This window comes from Lycium barbarum, chromosome 3 (assembly GCF_019175385.1).
Source record: "Lycium barbarum isolate Lr01 chromosome 3, ASM1917538v2, whole genome shotgun sequence".
Lineage (NCBI taxonomy): Eukaryota > Viridiplantae > Streptophyta > Magnoliopsida > Solanales > Solanaceae > Lycium > Lycium barbarum.
This window is the reverse complement of record NC_083339.1, coordinates 5,791,841-5,811,232: the sequence shown is the minus strand read 5'-3', so window position 1 is coordinate 5,811,232 and position 19,392 is coordinate 5,791,841. Positions and strand designations below refer to the sequence as shown.

The 19,392-nt window shown below is 31.7% G+C and overlaps 1 protein-coding gene across 1 annotated transcript; it reads left to right on the top strand.

The window, feature by feature from the left end:
- Nucleotides 1–3,712: 3,712 nt before the first annotated feature.
- LOC132630038 (phenylalanine ammonia-lyase-like) lies at nucleotides 3,713–7,759 on the top strand. The gene is made up of 2 exons (XM_060345557.1): nucleotides 3,713–4,260; nucleotides 5,767–7,759. The coding sequence occupies exons 1-2, from the start codon at nucleotides 3,848–3,850 to the stop codon at nucleotides 7,514–7,516; spliced, it is 2,163 nt and encodes a 720-aa protein (XP_060201540.1). The 5' UTR covers nucleotides 3,713–3,847; the 3' UTR covers nucleotides 7,517–7,759.
- The last annotated feature ends 11,633 nt before the right edge of the window (nucleotides 7,760–19,392 follow it).

The window sequence follows — 19,392 nt, the reverse complement described above, 5'->3', positions numbered from 1 at the left end:
CTGGCACGCAACAACACAAAGTATCACTTAACAAGCCCAGCCACAACAGACAAGAATGGACATGATGAAAAAGAGAAAAAGGGAACAAAAGATAGTGCATGGTGCACTCACAAAACATAACTTCTTTTTAGAATATTTAGCATGTGTTTGTATTAAAAAAAAAAAAATACCAAAAAGTAGAATAAGAAAATTCAGCAGAGAAACAAATGTAATCATGGAGAGTTTATTTATGTTAACTATTCAGTAAGAGATTTTTATTTTACTTTAAACGTAAATGGGCTTGGGGAACATGGGCTAGACTTTTCTCTTGGAATGGTCCTAAATTATGAAAAAGTTAAAAAATAGATAAAGTTTAATTAACATATATAAATATAACATATATAAATATATATAATATTTTAAATATGTACATATTTATCGGTTCGGTTCGGTTTAGTTCGGTTTTCTTTATGGGTAACACCAAACCAAACCAAATGTTATCGGTTTTTAAAAATTTAAAACCAAATCAAACCAAACCGAGCCGGTTTTCGATTTATTAAATCGGTTTGACTTGGTTTATCGGTTCGGATCGGTTTTTCGGTCTCGTTTGAACACCCCTAGATACATATATATGAGGTGAAATACAAAAAGTGGCAAGGAAGATGAAAATAAAAACTATACTAAAGACAACAAAAAAAAAAGAAATGGGTGAAATACTAGAGGACAAGAAGTTAAAATATAATTAAAAAAACTATTTACTAATGAAAGAATTACAAGAGAATACTTTTAGGAGCCATGTCAATTTTGCAATGGTCAGATATTTTGTTGTATTTAGGGTAAATTGTGGTCGATCAGTTGGTAGCAATCTTTCATGTTAAATTTTGTTGTTACATCTCTACACATCGATTTTTCAGTAGTGAAAATAACTTTTGTGATAATTTATCTGTTAGGTAATTAGTAATATTTCAGTAATAATTTAATAATTTCTCTAATATTTTGAAATAATTATTTAATTATTTTCCTAATATTTAGAAATAGTCATATAATTATTATTTTTAATATTTGACAAAACTCTTAAGTACATAAATTTGTTAAATAAAAAAAATATTAGCGGTGAAAGAAATTAGACATAAAGCAAAATCAATTATAGTACGATGTTAAATGACAAATTGGCAAAATAGAAATTTAAAGTAACAAGGATGAAATAGTAAAAGTAAAATATATTCTAAATGAACTGTCATTTATTTTATTTTATTACACTTATTCAGACAAATAAAAACTCTCAAGATTTCACTACAGAATAAACATGAATTATCGGCGAAAAGTTAAACACTAAAATTCATCGCTAATCCTATTTAGCGACGGATTAACAACAAATTATTGAAAATAATTCTTAGCTACAAGCAATTTAGTGATAGCTTAACGAAGAAGTTCATAACTAAGTCCAATTTTTTCTGTAGTGTTTGCTATCAAATGAAGTACGCGCTTTGATAACGCGCAAAGCGCGTACGCTAAACTAGTACAATTAAATAATGTGAAAAGGCGACAAACTAATTTGACCTACCCTGTGAGTTTGCTCAAATTGTCTTTCTCAAACTCAGATAAAATAGAAATTTTTTGCTAGGATACGTTGACAATCAACACAAAAATAATTAATTTATAATAAACTTTCACAATATCAAATACGTTAAAATATTTATGTTACCACGATTAAAATCGTGGATTTGCAATTAGGTTGAGAGACATTATTTCATACAATATCAAATACGTTAAACAATACTCACCTAGGAATAATGGACTTGCTATTAGGTTGAGGGACATTATTTTTACAATATCAAGTACTTTAAAATATACTCCCTAGACACATGTTACCTCGATTGGAATAGTGAACTCGCTATTAGGTTGAGGGACATGATTTAATTTCCTTGAATGGTTGAGTTGCAATAAATTTTTCGTAAAAAAATGGTGAAATCCGTAAAATAACTATATACTAAAATTCGATTAATCTCAGGGATTCCATATTTATTATAATGATTTTTATCAGTTCAACAATTACTCATGTAATTTAGTCAAATTTTGATTAACTATTCAGTATCCGCAACCTGTTGTTTCGATCAATCTGTTGTTGTTTTTTTTTTTTTTTTTTTTCGCGCAATAGATCAATTTAGGGGGGAAATGCTCCCTACCAAGAAATACTTCATTATCAGGGTTAGAAAAAAACTTCTAATTAAGGATATTTTTAGCCGTGAGTATTTTTCACTTTTTTTTAGAATTTTTTTTCCACTTTATTTGGAAATCCGCGTTTAACCATGAAACTTCCAAATACAAATTATGTTTTCATTTTTTTCACTTTCAGTACATTCAAACAATCAAATATTTTTACAAAAATTATAACCAAACACAACTCGATCTTCAACTCCAACTTAAAAATTTCAAATAAAATAAAAAATATTTGATTTTCATGACACCTACTAAGTATGAAAGAATTCCGACCATCCCATTCCCACTACACGTTTTGGTAGTATGTTATAAGTAATTTTTTTACACTTGACTTATTAATTATTATTTTTAGTGAGATTCCACCTAATGTGAGACAGGACCAACAGTAATCCACGTTTAAATAAATGGAGGCTTGAGCTTTTGTGGACGCGTTCTTGTCTCGTACTTGCTTAGTCAAAACAATACTAATTGAGAAGGAAAACAAAAAAGAGTAAACTAAAAAGTTGACATTATCGAAACAAAGGGGGCAAAGAAAGAATAAAGAAAAAGCACTCTGGTTGTTAGTAGTAAATTTTGAAAGTTTAAGAAATTTTGTTTAGTAAGTTGTTTTGACATGTTAAATTTTTTTCTTCATTTATTGGATTTAAAAAAACTCCAGAGGAGAATTCAACTTTTTACTAATTTGTAGAATAATCTTTTTTTTTTTTCAATTTAACTAGAAGGGTAATAAAGAAAAACACAATAAAAATATGTCCATTTTGAATTATTTCTTTTTTAACTTCCTCCTACTACAATTCATTTCACACTAAATTATTAATCTTCTATTTTTAAATTGTGATAATCTTTTTTCACGTATCGAAAATAATAACACATATGTTAAAACGTGCTTGTCAAACAACAAAACCAGGGTTTCGAAAAGAAATACCTCTACTTCTATCTGTGAAAACAGCTTCTTGTAGAAATGCAAGGTAAGGCTGCGTACAATAGACCTTTGTGGTCCGGCCTTCTCCGAATTAGTGCACCGAACTGCACTTTTTATCTGGAAAAAATTACCATGATGTTATTACTTTACGGAATTCATCATACTCTTTAATCCAGAGTAGAGGCCTATAAATTAGTTAAATTATACAGATATCTTAGAATTTATTATTGTGACAAAAGAAATTATGACAATCCTTTATTTATTTCAATATCAAAAAAAAAAAAAAAAGGACAGGTGTGAAATTACATTTTAACCCCTCATATTTCGCCCAACAACCCAAAACAACTCTAACACTCCCCTAAATCCACCGACCCCCCAAAATATTTTTTTCCTAAATAAAAAGAATAGACCCAAGTTGCATGAAGTAGCCACATCATTCTCAAATCTCAACCGTTAAATACACTTAAAGATCCAAGGGCCAAAATTAATCTTCCAACAACTACCATTTTAGTCTTCCCCTACAACCCCCTCTCCCCATTTTCTTTACCTACCATCATTTGTTCCTCTCTATTTATACTCACCACATCTCCTATCTACCACAACAACAAAAAAAAAAAACTTCACAACATTTTTATAAATAAATCCCATTTTTTTCTTCTCTAAATTCTCCTCACAAAAATTCTCCATTTTCATTTCCATTACAATTCTAGCCACTTTCTTGATCCAATGGCATCAATTGAACAAAATGGACATGTTAGTGGAGAAATGGATTTGTGCATGAAATCATCAAGTCATGTACATGATCCATTGAATTGGGAAATGGCTGCTGAATCTTTAAGAGGGAGTCATTTGGATGAAGTGAAAAAGATGGTGGATGAATTTAGAAAGCCAATTGTGAAACTTGGTGGTGAAACTTTGACAGTGGCACAAGTTGCATCCATTGCAAGTGCTGATAATAAAACTAATGTGGTCAAAGTGGAACTTTCTGAAAGTGCAAGGGCTGGTGTGAAAGCTAGTAGTGATTGGGTTATGGATAGTATGGGTAAAGGAACAGATAGTTATGGTGTTACTACTGGTTTTGGTGCAACATCTCATAGAAGAACCAAGAATGGTGGTGCTCTTCAAAAGGAACTTATTAGGTAAACTACTTTTCGTCTAACTTTCATATAAGTTATTCGCTATATATAATGATAGTATAAAGAAGTTTTTATATTCTCGGTATAGCCCTATCTTGTTTTTTCGTGTCATTAACGACGTCTAACGATAACGATAGTTAGTTATCTTTTGTGTGATTATCTTTTGTGTGATCTGATAGCGTAATCATATGCTATTTTGAGTCAATAGCTTTCACGATTTACTATAACTCTCATGTTTCCCTTAAAAAATAGCATCTAATTGTTTTATACTAGTATGTATTAATATCGTAAAGAGATTTTTATGCTCTCGGTATAGCATGTCGACTGTCTTATTTTTTGTGTTACTGGTCGTTATTCGTATTTATTTTTCGTATGATCAGATAGCGTAAAAAATCTTTTTTATCGAGGCGGAGTATAACCGTTAAAACTCTTTATTTTCTTTTCTTTATCAGACAGGCAAATCTGATATTGAGTTAGTAGCTAGAGTATTAATGATCTATTAGTAACTCTTAAGCAAATATAACTTTGCATCTATAATTTAGTGATCTACTAATATTTTGAATCAATAGCTATGATCTACTATAAGTATAACAATAACTATTTTAAGTTTTAAGTTATATATATCGTAATATCTTAATAACAAGAATTTATAATATTAGTGCAACTTATATCTAATAAACAAATTCAATATAATTACAAGGTGAGCGACAAGATTGACTTGTTCATGTGGGGTTGGAAAAGGTGAGTGTGGTAGGTGGGGGAGATTTTAGTCATTTTCCTTCATTTTTTTAAATTTTTTTCCAAACTTTTAGGTCGGTATGAGAAGTTACTCAGTAATTTTTAACTATTTTTCTAAATTTAGAATAAAAAATAAAATAATCATCTTTAAATAGTAAATTTTCTATATTTGTCTTCACAAAATAGATGATTGACAAGTGGGGTTATGTAGACTGTTCAATTTCCAACTTTTTTTGGGTCTAATGCTAACTCCCATGTGCCATCTCTTGAACTCAGATGTCTGTTTATTTTGACATATAATTTTAAAATAAATATGACATAAAAATATTAAAAATAAGTAATTTTAACAAGAGAATTGATAAAAATTGTTATGAAATGGCTATTTAGCTCTCAAATTTCAATTTCCCTTTTTCTTTGTCCATTTTCCCTTTCTACCTAACCACAGGGTGCAACTATATCAAATGTGTGCTCCACTTGAAAGGGACCTTAGTTATATTACTTGAATATAATGGGACATGATGAGACACTTTCATTTTAAGTCTGTCAGTCTTTATTCAAAAAGTTTCACTGAGGTTGTTAAGGAGATATGGGGCCGCCCTAACCCATTGAGTGCTCCACCTCGGACGATCGACATGATACGGTCTACTTAAATAGATTTAGTCATTTTCTCATATAAATAACAAGAAGTTTAATTGTATCACTTAACATTATAAAACACACATGTTATATATTTAGTTCAAAATCTGATCTTGATGAATTATGATTTGACAGGTTCTTGAATGCTGGAGTTTTTGGCAATGGAACAGAAACTTCACACACGTTGCCACATTCAGCAACAAGGGCAGCAATGCTTGTTAGGATCAACACTCTCCTTCAAGGCTACTCTGGCATTAGATTTGAAATCTTGGAAGCAATCACCAAACTTATCAACACCAACATCACCCCGTGTTTGCCCCTCCGTGGCACGATCACTGCCTCGGGTGATCTTGTCCCTTTGTCCTACATTGCTGGTTTGCTCACTGGCAGGCCTAATTCCAAGGCTGTGGGACCCAATGGTGAGACCCTTAACGCTGAGGAGGCATTCCGAGTTGCTGGTGTTAGTGGTGGATTTTTCGAGTTGCAGCCTAAGGAAGGACTTGCGCTTGTGAATGGTACAGCTGTTGGTTCCGGTATGGCATCAATGGTCCTGTTTGAGTCAAACGTTCTTGCTGTTATGTCTGAAGTTTTGTCAGCAATTTTCGCTGAAGTGATGAACGGGAAGCCCGAATTCACTGATCATTTGACACACAAGTTGAAGCACCACCCCGGTCAAATTGAGGCTGCTGCCATTATGGAACATATTTTGGATGGAAGCTCCTATGTAAAGGCAGCTCAAAAGCTCCACGAAACTGATCCTTTACAAAAACCAAAGCAAGATCGTTATGCACTCCGAACATCTCCACAATGGCTTGGCCCTCAAATTGAAGTCATTCGCTCTGCAACTAAGATGATCGAGAGGGAGATCAACTCGGTGAATGACAATCCATTGATCGACGTTTCAAGAAACAAGGCCCTACATGGTGGCAACTTCCAAGGCACACCTATTGGTGTCTCCATGGATAATTCAAGATTGGCTCTTGCATCAATTGGGAAATTGATGTTTGCTCAATTCTCGGAGCTTGTCAACGACTATTACAACAATGGGTTGCCATCTAATCTCACAGCAGGAAGGAATCCTAGCTTGGACTATGGTTTCAAGGGAGCTGAAATCGCGATGGCTTCTTACTGCTCGGAACTTCAATTTTTGGCAAATCCAGTGACTAACCATGTCCAAAGTGCTGAGCAACACAACCAAGATGTGAACTCTTTGGGCTTAATCTCAGCTAGGAAAACATCCGAGGCTGTCGATATCTTGAAACTAATGTCATCAACCTATCTCGTGGCGCTTTGTCAAGCGATAGACTTGAGGCATATAGAGGAAAACTTGAAGAATGCAGTCAAAAACACAGTTAGCCAAGTAGCTAAAAGAACTTTGACAATGGGTGCTAACGGTGAACTTCATCCAGCACGATTCTGCGAAAAGGAATTGCTTCGAGTAGTCGACAGGGAGTACTTGTTTGCCTATGCTGATGATTGCTGCAGTTGCACTTACCCTTTGATGCAGAAACTGAGACAAGTACTTGTCGATCATGCAATGAACAATGGTGAAAGTGAGAAGAATGTGAACAGCTCAATCTTCCAAAAGATTGTTGCTTTCGAGGAAGAATTGAAAGCTGTGTTGCCTAAAGAAGTTGAGAGTGCAAGAGCTGTTCTTGAAAGTGGAAACCCTTCAATTCCTAACAGGATAACAGAATGCAGATCTTATCCACTGTACAAGTTTGTGAGGAAAGAACTTGGAACAGAACTATTGACTGGAGAAAGAGTCCGATCGCCCGGCGAGGAGGTTGACAAGGTGTTCACAGCAATGTGCAATGGACAACTGATTGATCCATTGTTAGAGTGTCTCAAGAGCTGGAATGGTGCTCCTCTACCAATCTGTTAGGTGTTTGCTTGCAAAAAAAATAGGACCTTTTGTTAATGCTTGTCAAGTGTTATTTTTCAAATTCTTTTTTTGCTTTATGGTGAATTACTAGTATCATAATATGTTGTGAGCTTACATGTTTTTCTTTTCTTTGGGCTGTACGTCTGTTCCAATCTGATTATCAGACCTTGTAAAATAGAATATATAGGTAGTTATGTTTGTTACTATTGTTTGGCCAATGCACAATGAGCAGCTGTTTAGGAATGTTCTCTTATTTTTGTCTTGTAGTTAGCTTGCTTGTATAAACTGATATACAAGGAAATAAAAGAAGCAAAAAAAAATTCAAATTCTATGTTCTTAATTAAATTTCTACAAATTTTCTATGTTCTTAATTCAATTTCTACAAATTTACCAAATTAATTTTTCAACTCATAAATTAAGGTAGAACATCCTCGGTCAAAAGCCATTAAAATTGATGCTGAGTATGGATCAAACATGTATAATTGTGATCGGTTTGCTTACTAGATCAGCTGTTACCTTTTTAATTTATTGTTTTGGCTAACAACAATCATCATTGAAAGGATTAAATCAGAATCTACAGGCCATGCATTATATATATTGAATTGACTCAACAGAAGGGGGAAAAGACACCGGCCTATCTAGAATGTTTTTAATTTATGATGATCCCGAGAACTGCTTTTATTTACTATTTATCCATTTGCCTAGACTTTATCAATTGTTCACTTTTTCTACCTGAATTATTTTCTACCTGGTTGTTGGTGATAGTTCAGGTAGGAAAAGTGAACAACTGCTAGTTAAGGTGTGTTTTGATATATAGTTAGTGATAGTTCGGGTAGGAAACTCGCACATTTGATAGTTCAGGTATAAAACTTATGAAAAGTGATAATTCATGTGTTTTTTTTTATCATTATCTCTAAAAAAATTCCGCTTAGATATTCAGTATCTAAATTTACTGGCTAGGTCAAAGGGGAGCTAAGATTTAAATTTTATGAGTTCTGAATTTTAAAACGATAACTTATAATACAATACGTTGTTTGAGCAAAAATTACTGGATTCGATGGAACCTTATCTAGACTTCTACCTCCCCCTCTAGACTAGATTGACTTAATTAGCCTTTGCACAAGCGCAGTACAGAATGTAAGTTGCGCTCTATTACTAAGTTATCCATCTTCAAACCTCGAACTCAAAACAACTTGTGCAGAAATCTATACCATCTTACTTAAATTTCAGCAGAGGCAAAAAACACTAAGTGATTTCTTTAATCTGCCTAAGTTTTGATGTATTTATTGATATATTTATCGAATCTGTCAAATATTGGCCAGTGATTGTGAAGCGCCAATTCTTGACTGGAGGAGAAACCAAAGGCCGATGTCCTTCCATCCCCAGCAATATCTAGTTAATAAGATGAGAAAGCGTATTTATCTCTATAAGAACGGTGCGTTTCGAAGTGTGAAGTGGGAGAGAAGGAATGTCACAATTGGGGAAAGGTGAAGAAGAATCATCGGACAAAGGACGGATCACAATGAAAGTATCAGAGCTATGAAATAGAGGAAGGACCTATCGACTGATCTTGAGAGCAGCTGTTATACCCTATTTTAACCAGAGTCAAAATAGTTTACAACATCCCGATAATTTCGGGGTTAATTAAAGTTAGGAGTCGCCACTTAATTATTTACGGTGAATTAGGGCACCTAAAGTTTATTAAAGTAGTTATCTAAAGTTGATTTTATTTTAAAGTCTACGAAACCAAAAGATTCTAGGTAAGGGTTCAACTAATCTAGAGGGAAGGTATTAGGCATCATCTAAGATCCATTAACAATGGTTAACCGACCGGACTCAAATTTAATTAGGCTAAGAATGTAGATGAAATATTTTATAATATTTAAGAAAATATCTTTATAAGTATTGTTAAAGTTATTGGAAAATATAATGATGTTATTAAAATAAGATTTATGGAAAATATACTAATTTACATGAAAGAAGATTCCAAGTACTGTTTAAAGGTAAGACTTATGAAAGACTATTAGTTCAATATAGACTATGCAAAGGTTGTTTTAGCAAGTACATGTTTTAAGTGTTGAAAAGAGCTAAAGTGAAGAAGTTATTCACAAGACTAGTTTGCCTTCTTATCTCTCAAAATAAACTAACGTTAGTGTAAAATTTGTAACGTTAAAAATTATATTTATGTGAATGGTTTTGGAGTCGGACTTCATAATATTTTTTTTAGTAAACTCGATTGGCTAAATTATACATTTAGAAGTTAGTCGCATGCTAATCCTAAACCATTATATCATGTATCAAGAATATCAAACACACACCCAACGAAATCATTCAAAGCACACATTCAAACAAAATAATAAACAGAGTAAAGAGTTGAAAATTAAAAAAAGAAAAAAAGGGAATCGCCATGGGCGAGCCTCAAGCGAATTTCATTATTTTCTTGCTGTGGGATTTAAGGAACATGTCGACCCCATGCATGGGTAATGTATTAATATCGAGTTCCAATTTGAAACTCCGTTTTGAGCGAGTCCCGGATTGGGACTCCATTTTCTCCGATGTGTACATGTAAAAACAAAAAAAAAAAGATAAAGATTAGTGATGTCATCTAACAATTCTATTGGAATACATAACTAATTAAAGGTAAACGATAATGCCGAACATGATACTAACAACGATGCAAATGAATTGTGACTTCAAATGTGAAATAGACCAGCTCGTATAAACAAAATGAAAGTCAGAAGATGTCTTGTCTCCTAGCCACTATGGGTTTGCATATTTCTGAAGTATTCTATATTCTGACTAAGGAGTCATTATTAGACTCTTTAAATTACAAGTTGCGTCGAACCATTCCACCACCAGTAGATATTTTAAATCGTGGCACAACCCTAGATGCATCTGTATGGGAATACGACTGTGTGCATAGATGCATAAATGCTATAATACTTCATCTAAATGTTTAGATGCTGAACTTCCAATTATTCGGAATCTAAGTAATACTAGGTATGTGATTTAACCATCCTTAATACAAGTTATAGCAAATTAGATCTATATCCGTGACATGGAAACAACACTTGTGCAACCCAAACACACTTGAAGAAGCGCAAGACATAGAGGGATGAAATTTTATTTCCAGTTTTATGAACCTATGCTAAAAAAGACAATACTCAGTAAGTTACTATGTGCAATAGCAACATCTAAGTTACAGAAGAACAAATAGTCAATACTCACTGCCACTGTTTCATATTAGCATTGACTAAAAAGAACTTGAACTTACGGATGAAAGACAATTATAGAGATGGTTCTGGGCCAACCTTTAAAGAAGACAAGGGAAGCTGTAAATTCGATTTTAGTTCTCAACCACAAGGGGGCATATCAACTAACTAGTATGATCAACATCCCGACATGTACGTCTAATGAATTTACGTAGCTTGTTATCAAGAGACAAAGTCAAATAGAACATGATTAAATAGACCTTGAACTTTATCACACATGGTTGACTGTAATCTTACCAGATACGGCTGAATTAAGGTTCTAAACTTATGACTAATCAGTTTTAATCACATAAGTTACATTTCAAATTAAAGAAGATCACAACTTGGCAAGGCGATTCAAAACACAGATAAAATATAGATCTGTATAATTAACAGGTTGCCTACCTAAAGCTAACTTACAAATTAATCAAAGATATACAAACGAATTTTAAAATCTACATGACTAATCTTCCAAGTGCACATAAAGTTAAACAATCACAGAATCAAATAAGACAAGATTAAGTTAAACCAAACTAATACATGAGCTTATAAATATTATTATCCGCTAAACCGAGAGTAAACTGATTAAAATAAGAGCATACATAATGCTATTCAGCTATTAAATAGAAATTAAACCCACTAAAACAACAAACATGTTGAACCCACAAACATTTATTAAACTACTACAGACGAACTAACGAAAGAAGATTTGTTTACCTTCTTCAAGTGCAGTGAACTAAGGCGACGAGGTCTCGAATCTACTTTCTCGTATTGATAGATCCGAACTTCGAGCCAAATAAAGTCGATTGAAAGTATTGAGGGTTTTAAGGAACTAAAGTTTTCGTATTTCTTCTTGGATGAATCGAATGAAATAAGGGGCAGAACCAGGATTTTTGTATTACCAGTCCTTTTTTTTTCGGCTGGGGGCTTAAAGCCCCATTTTATAGTAGACGAAAATTAGGGTTCCTTCACTCGTTTTTGGGCGGGGTTTTGAACTTGAATTCCATTTGAAAATCACAAATCGAATCCTTAAAGCTGCTCCTTTTCAGAAATTTCAGAAGTTGTTTTGGACATTTGCGTTTGACCAGATCGTTGAAGACAAGAAGGGGAAGTGTTTGCACGAAAATGGGGTGTCAAATTCTGTGATGTTGAAAGAGAGACTGAACTTTGCTAAAATGGAAGGGAGGAAGAAGAAGACAAGGGGTGCGTCTGGAGGGCCACTCAAAAATGGAAAAACGACAGCTCCATTTCGATCAAGGTGTTGGCAATTTCATGAAAAAGAAAATGGGGAAGAGAGATGAGGAAGAGAGAGGGAGGAGAGAGATGAAGGGGGCTGCGGCGTATGTTTGTTGATTAGGTTTAGAAGCTGATGAATGGGTTTTGAAATGAGGTGGGCCGGGTCAAGTTGAAAGGCTAATGGGCTGGCCGAATTAAACGTGTGGGCTGGTGAATTAACGGGTAGTTTAGGATAATGGGTTGGTCCGGGTTGGAATAGCTAATGGGTTGGTCGGGTTTAACGAATGGTGAGCTGGTCGTTTGGGCTATAAAAATGGCTGAAAAATATTGATCCTTTCTCCTCTATTTTAATTATTTTTGGGCTTCTAATTTAATAACTAGTACACCATTTACTATGATAATTAGTGATTAATATGTAAAAATAAAGGATTTAATAAAGTATAATTAATTTAACGAATACAAAAAATCCGTAAATAAAAATGATGACGAGCCATTAAAAATTGCGATAAAGTAATGCTCGCAATGTTGATAGTAAAAAACAATGAAAATGAAAGTAAGGATATTAATAGCAGTAGAAAATAAAAATAGTAATGAAAATAAAGTGTTTAGCTCGTCAATAAATTAGAAGCTCCAAAAAATAAATTAAAATAAAGGAGGAATAAAATTGAGTGTCAACCGCAGCTACAGTTCTATAATTTTCAGTGAAATGAGAAAAGACGATAGAATTACCTGATATATGTACGGAATGAATTGATTGATCTCGAGAGCAGCTACAATTCTACAATTTCTAGTGAAATGAGAAAAGACAATAGAATTACCAGTACGGAATGAAGTAACTAATAGAATAATCTAAATCAACTCGGGCCCACAGTCATTAAAACATAATCTCGAACAGCCTGCCATGATAGTAGTCGTATTTATTGCTCTAAAGATAAATTTCTTAGTAGGCTTTATGGTCTGGTCGTGGACACGTTTGTCCATCCAATTCGCTAGAAAATAGTGCTGCTAACTATGCCATCAAGCTCAAAACTTGGGGCGTGTATACGAAAACGTATTCCTTTTAATCTTTGTTGGATTTGACGTTCAAAGTAACGCAATGAAGTAATATTATCATTTAAATTCTATTTTAATAGAAATTATTTCTTTCTTTTGGACATGGTAATTGCATAATACCCTTTTTTTAAGAGTTAGGTATTTAGTTTATATTTGACAGGTAAACTAATAACTACATGGCGTATTATTACAACTTGTTCTTGTAATTTTACCTAACATGTCGTAATCACTAAAAGTTGTGGAGGAGTGATAAAAATTCCTCAATATTTAACCAAAAGTCTCGAATTCAAACTCTGAGTATGGAATCACTTTTGGTTGCACTACAAGAAAAATTATATTTGACAATAATTTTTTTTTGTTGTCATAGATTGATTATTGTTGCAAAAAGTGCTTTTGACAATAAAAGAAAGTTTGTTGCATGAACTTTTCCCAACGGCTGTTATTGCAACAGCGTGCAACAATTTTTTTTTTTTTTGCCAAAAGTACTTTTTGCAACAATAATCAATACTATGGCAACAAAATTAAATTTTTTGGCAACAAAAAAATTATTTGTAAACAATAAAACTAAGTTGTTGCCAAATACAAAAAATTTTGTTGCGATTTCTATACTTTCTTATAGTGTAGGGAGCGTTTTACCCCCTTAAGTGAAATTTCTTGACACAAATCCAGATAATTGGGTCCCAAAACGGATACCAAATATCGTTTCAGAAATAAAATAAAAAAATATATCGTAAACAAGCAAACAAACTAGATCGAAGTCATACGATAGGAGGTCACAGGATAGCTAGGGAAAATCTAACTCTCAGTGATAGGATAGCTAGGGAAAATCTAACTCTCTAACTGAATTAATAGGAAAGATAGATTACATACTTGCAAAATTCAATCATCTTAAAAGACCAAACTAAACATAGCATTTTATTAAATGAAAAGGTCTAAATCTGACGTGTACTATTCCAAATTGCTCAATTTTGCCTTACGATATACTTTGAGTGTGTTCATACCTTCATCATCATTAGTAAAGCGGCTTATATTTGTCCGTACCCTTAATAGAGTTTTAGTATGAAATGAGTGGATTTTACGTGTTAAAATACATCAAGAGAAAATATCTAAAATTACTTAGGTAATTTCTTGGATGGTCACCCAAGTTTAATTTTTTTTTCCACAAAAGTCACTTTTATTTTATTTAGGACAATAAAGTTACTCAAGTATCACTATTTTTTTCTCAAAAAGTACCTAAACAGCTCAAAAACCTCTTTCTCTCCTAGTTGACATGTTACGTCATAAAGCCCCATATTTTTTAATAATAGACTAATTTAACTCGCTAAACTCATTTTTATATCCAATCAAATATTACCCTGTTAAAAAGCGACAAAGGGACGAACTATCATGTAATCTAAATGAATTAGAATTAAAAGATAAAGATTTTAAATCTATAGATAAGTTTTAAAAATTAAAATTAAAATATAAAAAAATTGAATTTTACTTTAGAGCTTTAGTTTAATATATTGCTAGATATTAACATAACAAGTTGGAATATCTATATCATAACATGAAATAAATTAAGAATATATTATATTTCATATAAGACTAATAGCATAATATTTCAAAATATAAAATAATAGTAATAATATAATATTTTAAAATAAGTATTATAGTAATGAAAATTTTATATCTTTTTTTGTATGACAAGGGATCCCGCAACCGCTATCCTTTGGGTACGCGCAGGGTAAAATTCTATACCTTTTGCATGAGAAATAAAAAGACTTCGATGGTATGTAAATGGAAATGCCAAAAATTACACACTACATATATAAGAATAAATAACTAAAAATAAAGAGAAAAAATTTACATTAACTTTATTTTTTAGAATATATGATTTAATTAGATTTTTTAAAAGTTAAACCGATACAATTGTAATATTTTTGTTATTTGTGTAATTTTATTTTAATCTGGAAAGAATATGTTGTTTAATGTGGAAAAAATGCTATTTAAAAAAACTTGAATTTGAATAGAAAGATTAAATAACTTGAATTTTAATGTATATTGAAAGATAATATATTTGAATCGAGATTAAAAAAAAAAATTGAAAAAGTGGTATATAGAAAGTATGGTTTGATTCTTTCGTCACTTTTTAACCAGGTCATATTTAATTGGACATAAAATATGAATTTGGTTAAATGAGTTTGATGAGTTAAATATGTTTATTATTAGAATAAAGAAAATGGGGCTTTAGTGACATGGCATGCCAACTAGGAGAGAAGTAGGTTTTTGAGATGTTTAGGTACTTTTTGAGAAAAATAGTGATATTTGAATGACTTTATTGTCCTAAATGAAATAAAAATGATTTTTGTAGGAAATTTCCTAAACTTGTGACCACCCAAGAAATTAACTCTAATTTACCTCTACGTTTGGTAATGGTTTACAATTACCTTCTATTACACTTCAAATTGAAATTCCATTAGGAGTTAAGGGCAAAAATAAATTATTTTTCCTAATGGCGAGGAAATATTAGAGGCCCAAAATATAACGGAAGACAAAGTTGCTTAATTTCGAATTACACTGATAAATTTAATTGTATTATCCCTTTTTATTACACTTTTCCACTTGCAAATTATCAAAAACTTCATTATCACTAGTAAATCTGATGATTCCACGTTAATTTATTCTTATTCGTTTATCTACGAGAAACAGCACCAAATTGGAGAAGATGATACTCCCTCCTGTCTAAAATAATTGAGAATTTAGCCTTTAAAAGTTGGTTCAAAATAATTGAGGGTTTAGCCTAACAAGAAGGTATTTTATTCTTTTTCTAAATTTACCCTTGACACATTCTTAATTCAATTAACAAATTTAATGCTTGATCTAGTTTCAAAGCCCCTCTTAATTAAGGATATTTTACTCAATACATCTCTTAATTTTTAGGAGTAAGTGAATTCCTTAATCCATGTGTTAAGTCTAAAACTTCAATTATTTTGGACCAAAGAGACTATAGACAAAGTTAATCTCCTTTTCCTTTTGACTTCACTTTTTGATTTATTTTTTCTTTGAGGTGATTAAAAAGGACTTCAGACAAATAAACATGCATTAATTAGGCACGTTGAAATGAAGGAGAAATTAAAATGAAGTATCAACGAAGATGCAATTCTTAAAAGGATAAATTGGACTAACCATACCGTGGAGAGATGAATGGGATTTTAAATCTTTAACCAATTAAAGTTCTCGGATTTGAGCCGGCTGATTTATGTAAATATTTTATTGCATAGATTTTGTTCTTATATTTTAAAAGTGGTAACAATATAGCTTTTAAAAATTATCTTTCCGGACAATATTGGACTCGAGCCTAATATTTGTTCATATATTGCTCAATCGTACAGATAATGAGACAAAACATTAGATAATCGTCTAACATTTACAATAACTTATAAAATTTTAGACAGTGATTTGACATTTTCTCAAAAAGACTTTTCAAGTTGCTCAAACTATCAAGCAGGATGAGAAGGGAAATAAAAACTAGTGAGAATAATCGTAATTCACTAGGCTTTGAATCAGTTGTTTACAGAGACAATTAGTCAAGAGATATTTAAATTGTGAAGGTTCACAAGTTGCAAAAGAATAAAAAATAAAAAGGCGGTCATCACTAAAGTAATGTTCGGAAAAGGGACAACCGACGATAATTTTGATCTTTGGGATTAATAGAGAAACCGCTGACAGAAATCGCTGCTTCCGCCTTAATGAGTCCTACACAACACATCAAAATTAATCGGATCGATAAATTTCGAATATCCTATGATTATGGAAACACATTTGACTAACCTAAAGTGGAAACTCACTCATAGGTGAACACTCAAGTATAAACGCAAGTTGAAGCATAATTTAATCAATGGATAATGGATATGCAGGACAAACCTAACAAGAGTACCCACTTGGTTCACACAAGAAACTTTCTTGAATTGTTCTCACCTTATTTTCTTCTAAGTGTCTTTCCTAGTCAAAGCCATCCATTTTCTATCAACCTTCCTAATCCTAGTCAATTAAAAGAAGTCAAATTAAAAATATTTATGAAAAAACAAGAAAAAGAAATAGCAGTAACATGGAAATCACTGGGTTTATACTATATGCGAGTTGTTAAATTTGACTTATATTGGTTTTTGACTTATATTTCGGAGTGAACAATTACTTAGGTCTTTCTATTAACAATAAATAATAACTATTTCGTCAGTTGCAATATTATAATTAAGGTAGCTTCCAATATATATTTAAAAATTGCTTCTTTCAAATTCCTGTTTGGCCAAGCTTATTTTCCCTCCAAAAGTACTTATTTTTTCAATAAGTGCTTATTTTAAAAAAAGTGAGGTGTTTGGCCAAGCTTTTGAGAGAAAATAAGTGCTTTTTGGGGAGTAGCAGAAGCATTTTTTCAGAAATTAAAAAAAATATTTTTTGCCCAGAAGTACTTTTTTGAAAAGTACTTTTGAGAACACATAAAAGCACTTTTTAAAAGTACTTCTCAAAAATACTTTTTAAATTAATTGACCAAATAAAAATTGCTTTTAGCCAAAAATACTTTTGAAAAAAGTATTTTTTAAAATAAATTATTTTAGAAGCTTGGCCAAACAATAGATTGATTACGGATTCACGTAATACAATTAAATAATGTGAAAAGGCCACACATTAATTCGATCCTATCAATGTGAGTTTGCTTAAATTGTCAGCTTCAAACCAGATTAAAAACAACAAAAGGAAAATTAAGTTAAGTAGACAATCAACATAAAAGTAATTAATATATGATAAATAATCACAATGCAGAATACATTAGGACGTGCTCATCTAAGCACACATTACACGGATTGAAAAAGTGGACTAGCTATATTAGGTTGAAGGACATTATTTTCTTGAATAGTTCACGAGTAGTAAATTTCACGTAAAACGTGGTGAAATTTGTAACATAAACCGACACTAAATTTCAACAATTCCATGTTTTTTACAAATGACTTTATCAGATTAGTAAAGTACATATGCAATTTAATTATACTTTTTGTTTAACATCAATATTCATAATCCGCTGTATATACTAATCCGGGTGTGCATCTAGTAAGTCAACATCTGGAATAAAACGCTCTCTATCAAGAAGTTTTCTATTTTCATGAGTTCGATCTAAGACTTCAAATTTAGTAAAAAATTGAATGAAAGATTCCAACCATCTCACCGCATCTCAGAGTGATATGTTTTCATTTGTTCACTCTTAATTATTACCCCCTCCGTCCCGTATAAGTTGTCATGTTTTGCTTCTCAAGAGTCAAACTATATGAATTTTGACCAACATCTTAAAATATATTTTTTCCTCAAATTGACATGAGAAAAGTTATAACTTGTAGTACTTTTCGTACAGGTTTTGAATAGCTAAATTTTAATTAAAATATATTAAGTTAACATACTCCAATTTAGTTTTAGAAATTAGTCAAAATTGACTCACGAAAAGCAAAACTTGATAACTAATATGGGACTGAGATTATAAATAGTTTCAAACTTTGTAACAACATTAATTTTTTCTTAAAAACTCTGTAGTGAGATTCCACCTAAAATGAGACAGAATACAAAAACTCAAAAATGTGGACGGCATTCTTGTCCCGTACTTGCTCAGTCAAAACTCAAAACGATACTAATTGAGAAAACGTAAACAAAGTAAAAAAGTTGACATTATCAAAACAAAGGGGACAAAGAAAGAAGATAGAAAAAGTAGTCTGGTTGTTAGTGAATTTTAAAAGTTTAGAAATTTGCTTAGTCGGTTTTATTTTAATAAATTAAAATCTGATCTTAGTTTATTGGATATCCAAATCCTGCTCTAGATTCAAGAGATCCAAAAGAGGATACAAATTTTTACTAACTTGTAGAGTAGTCCCTTTTTTTCTTATCAATTTAAATTAAAATTAGGAGGGCAACAAAGAAAAATAACAACAAATAATATGTTCGTTTTGTTTTTCTTTTTCTTTTTCCTTTTTACCACCTCCCTACTAGAATTCATTCATCCAAAGAAAAAATAATTTTCTAATTTTCAATTATGAGAAAAAATTTCACGTATTGAAAATAGTAATACATATGTTAACATGTTTTTATCAAACAAGAAATTAGGGTTTCAGAAGAAATAAACGATATCTACTTCTATCTGGATAGTTTACCATGACATTAATTTACGGAATTCATCATACTCTTTTGTCCAAAGTAGATGCCTATAAATTAATTAAATTGTACAGTATATATCTTAGCATTTACTATTGCGAAAAAAGAAATTATGCTAGACGAAACACATATAAGTATTTCTCTAAACTTAAACACTAGGAG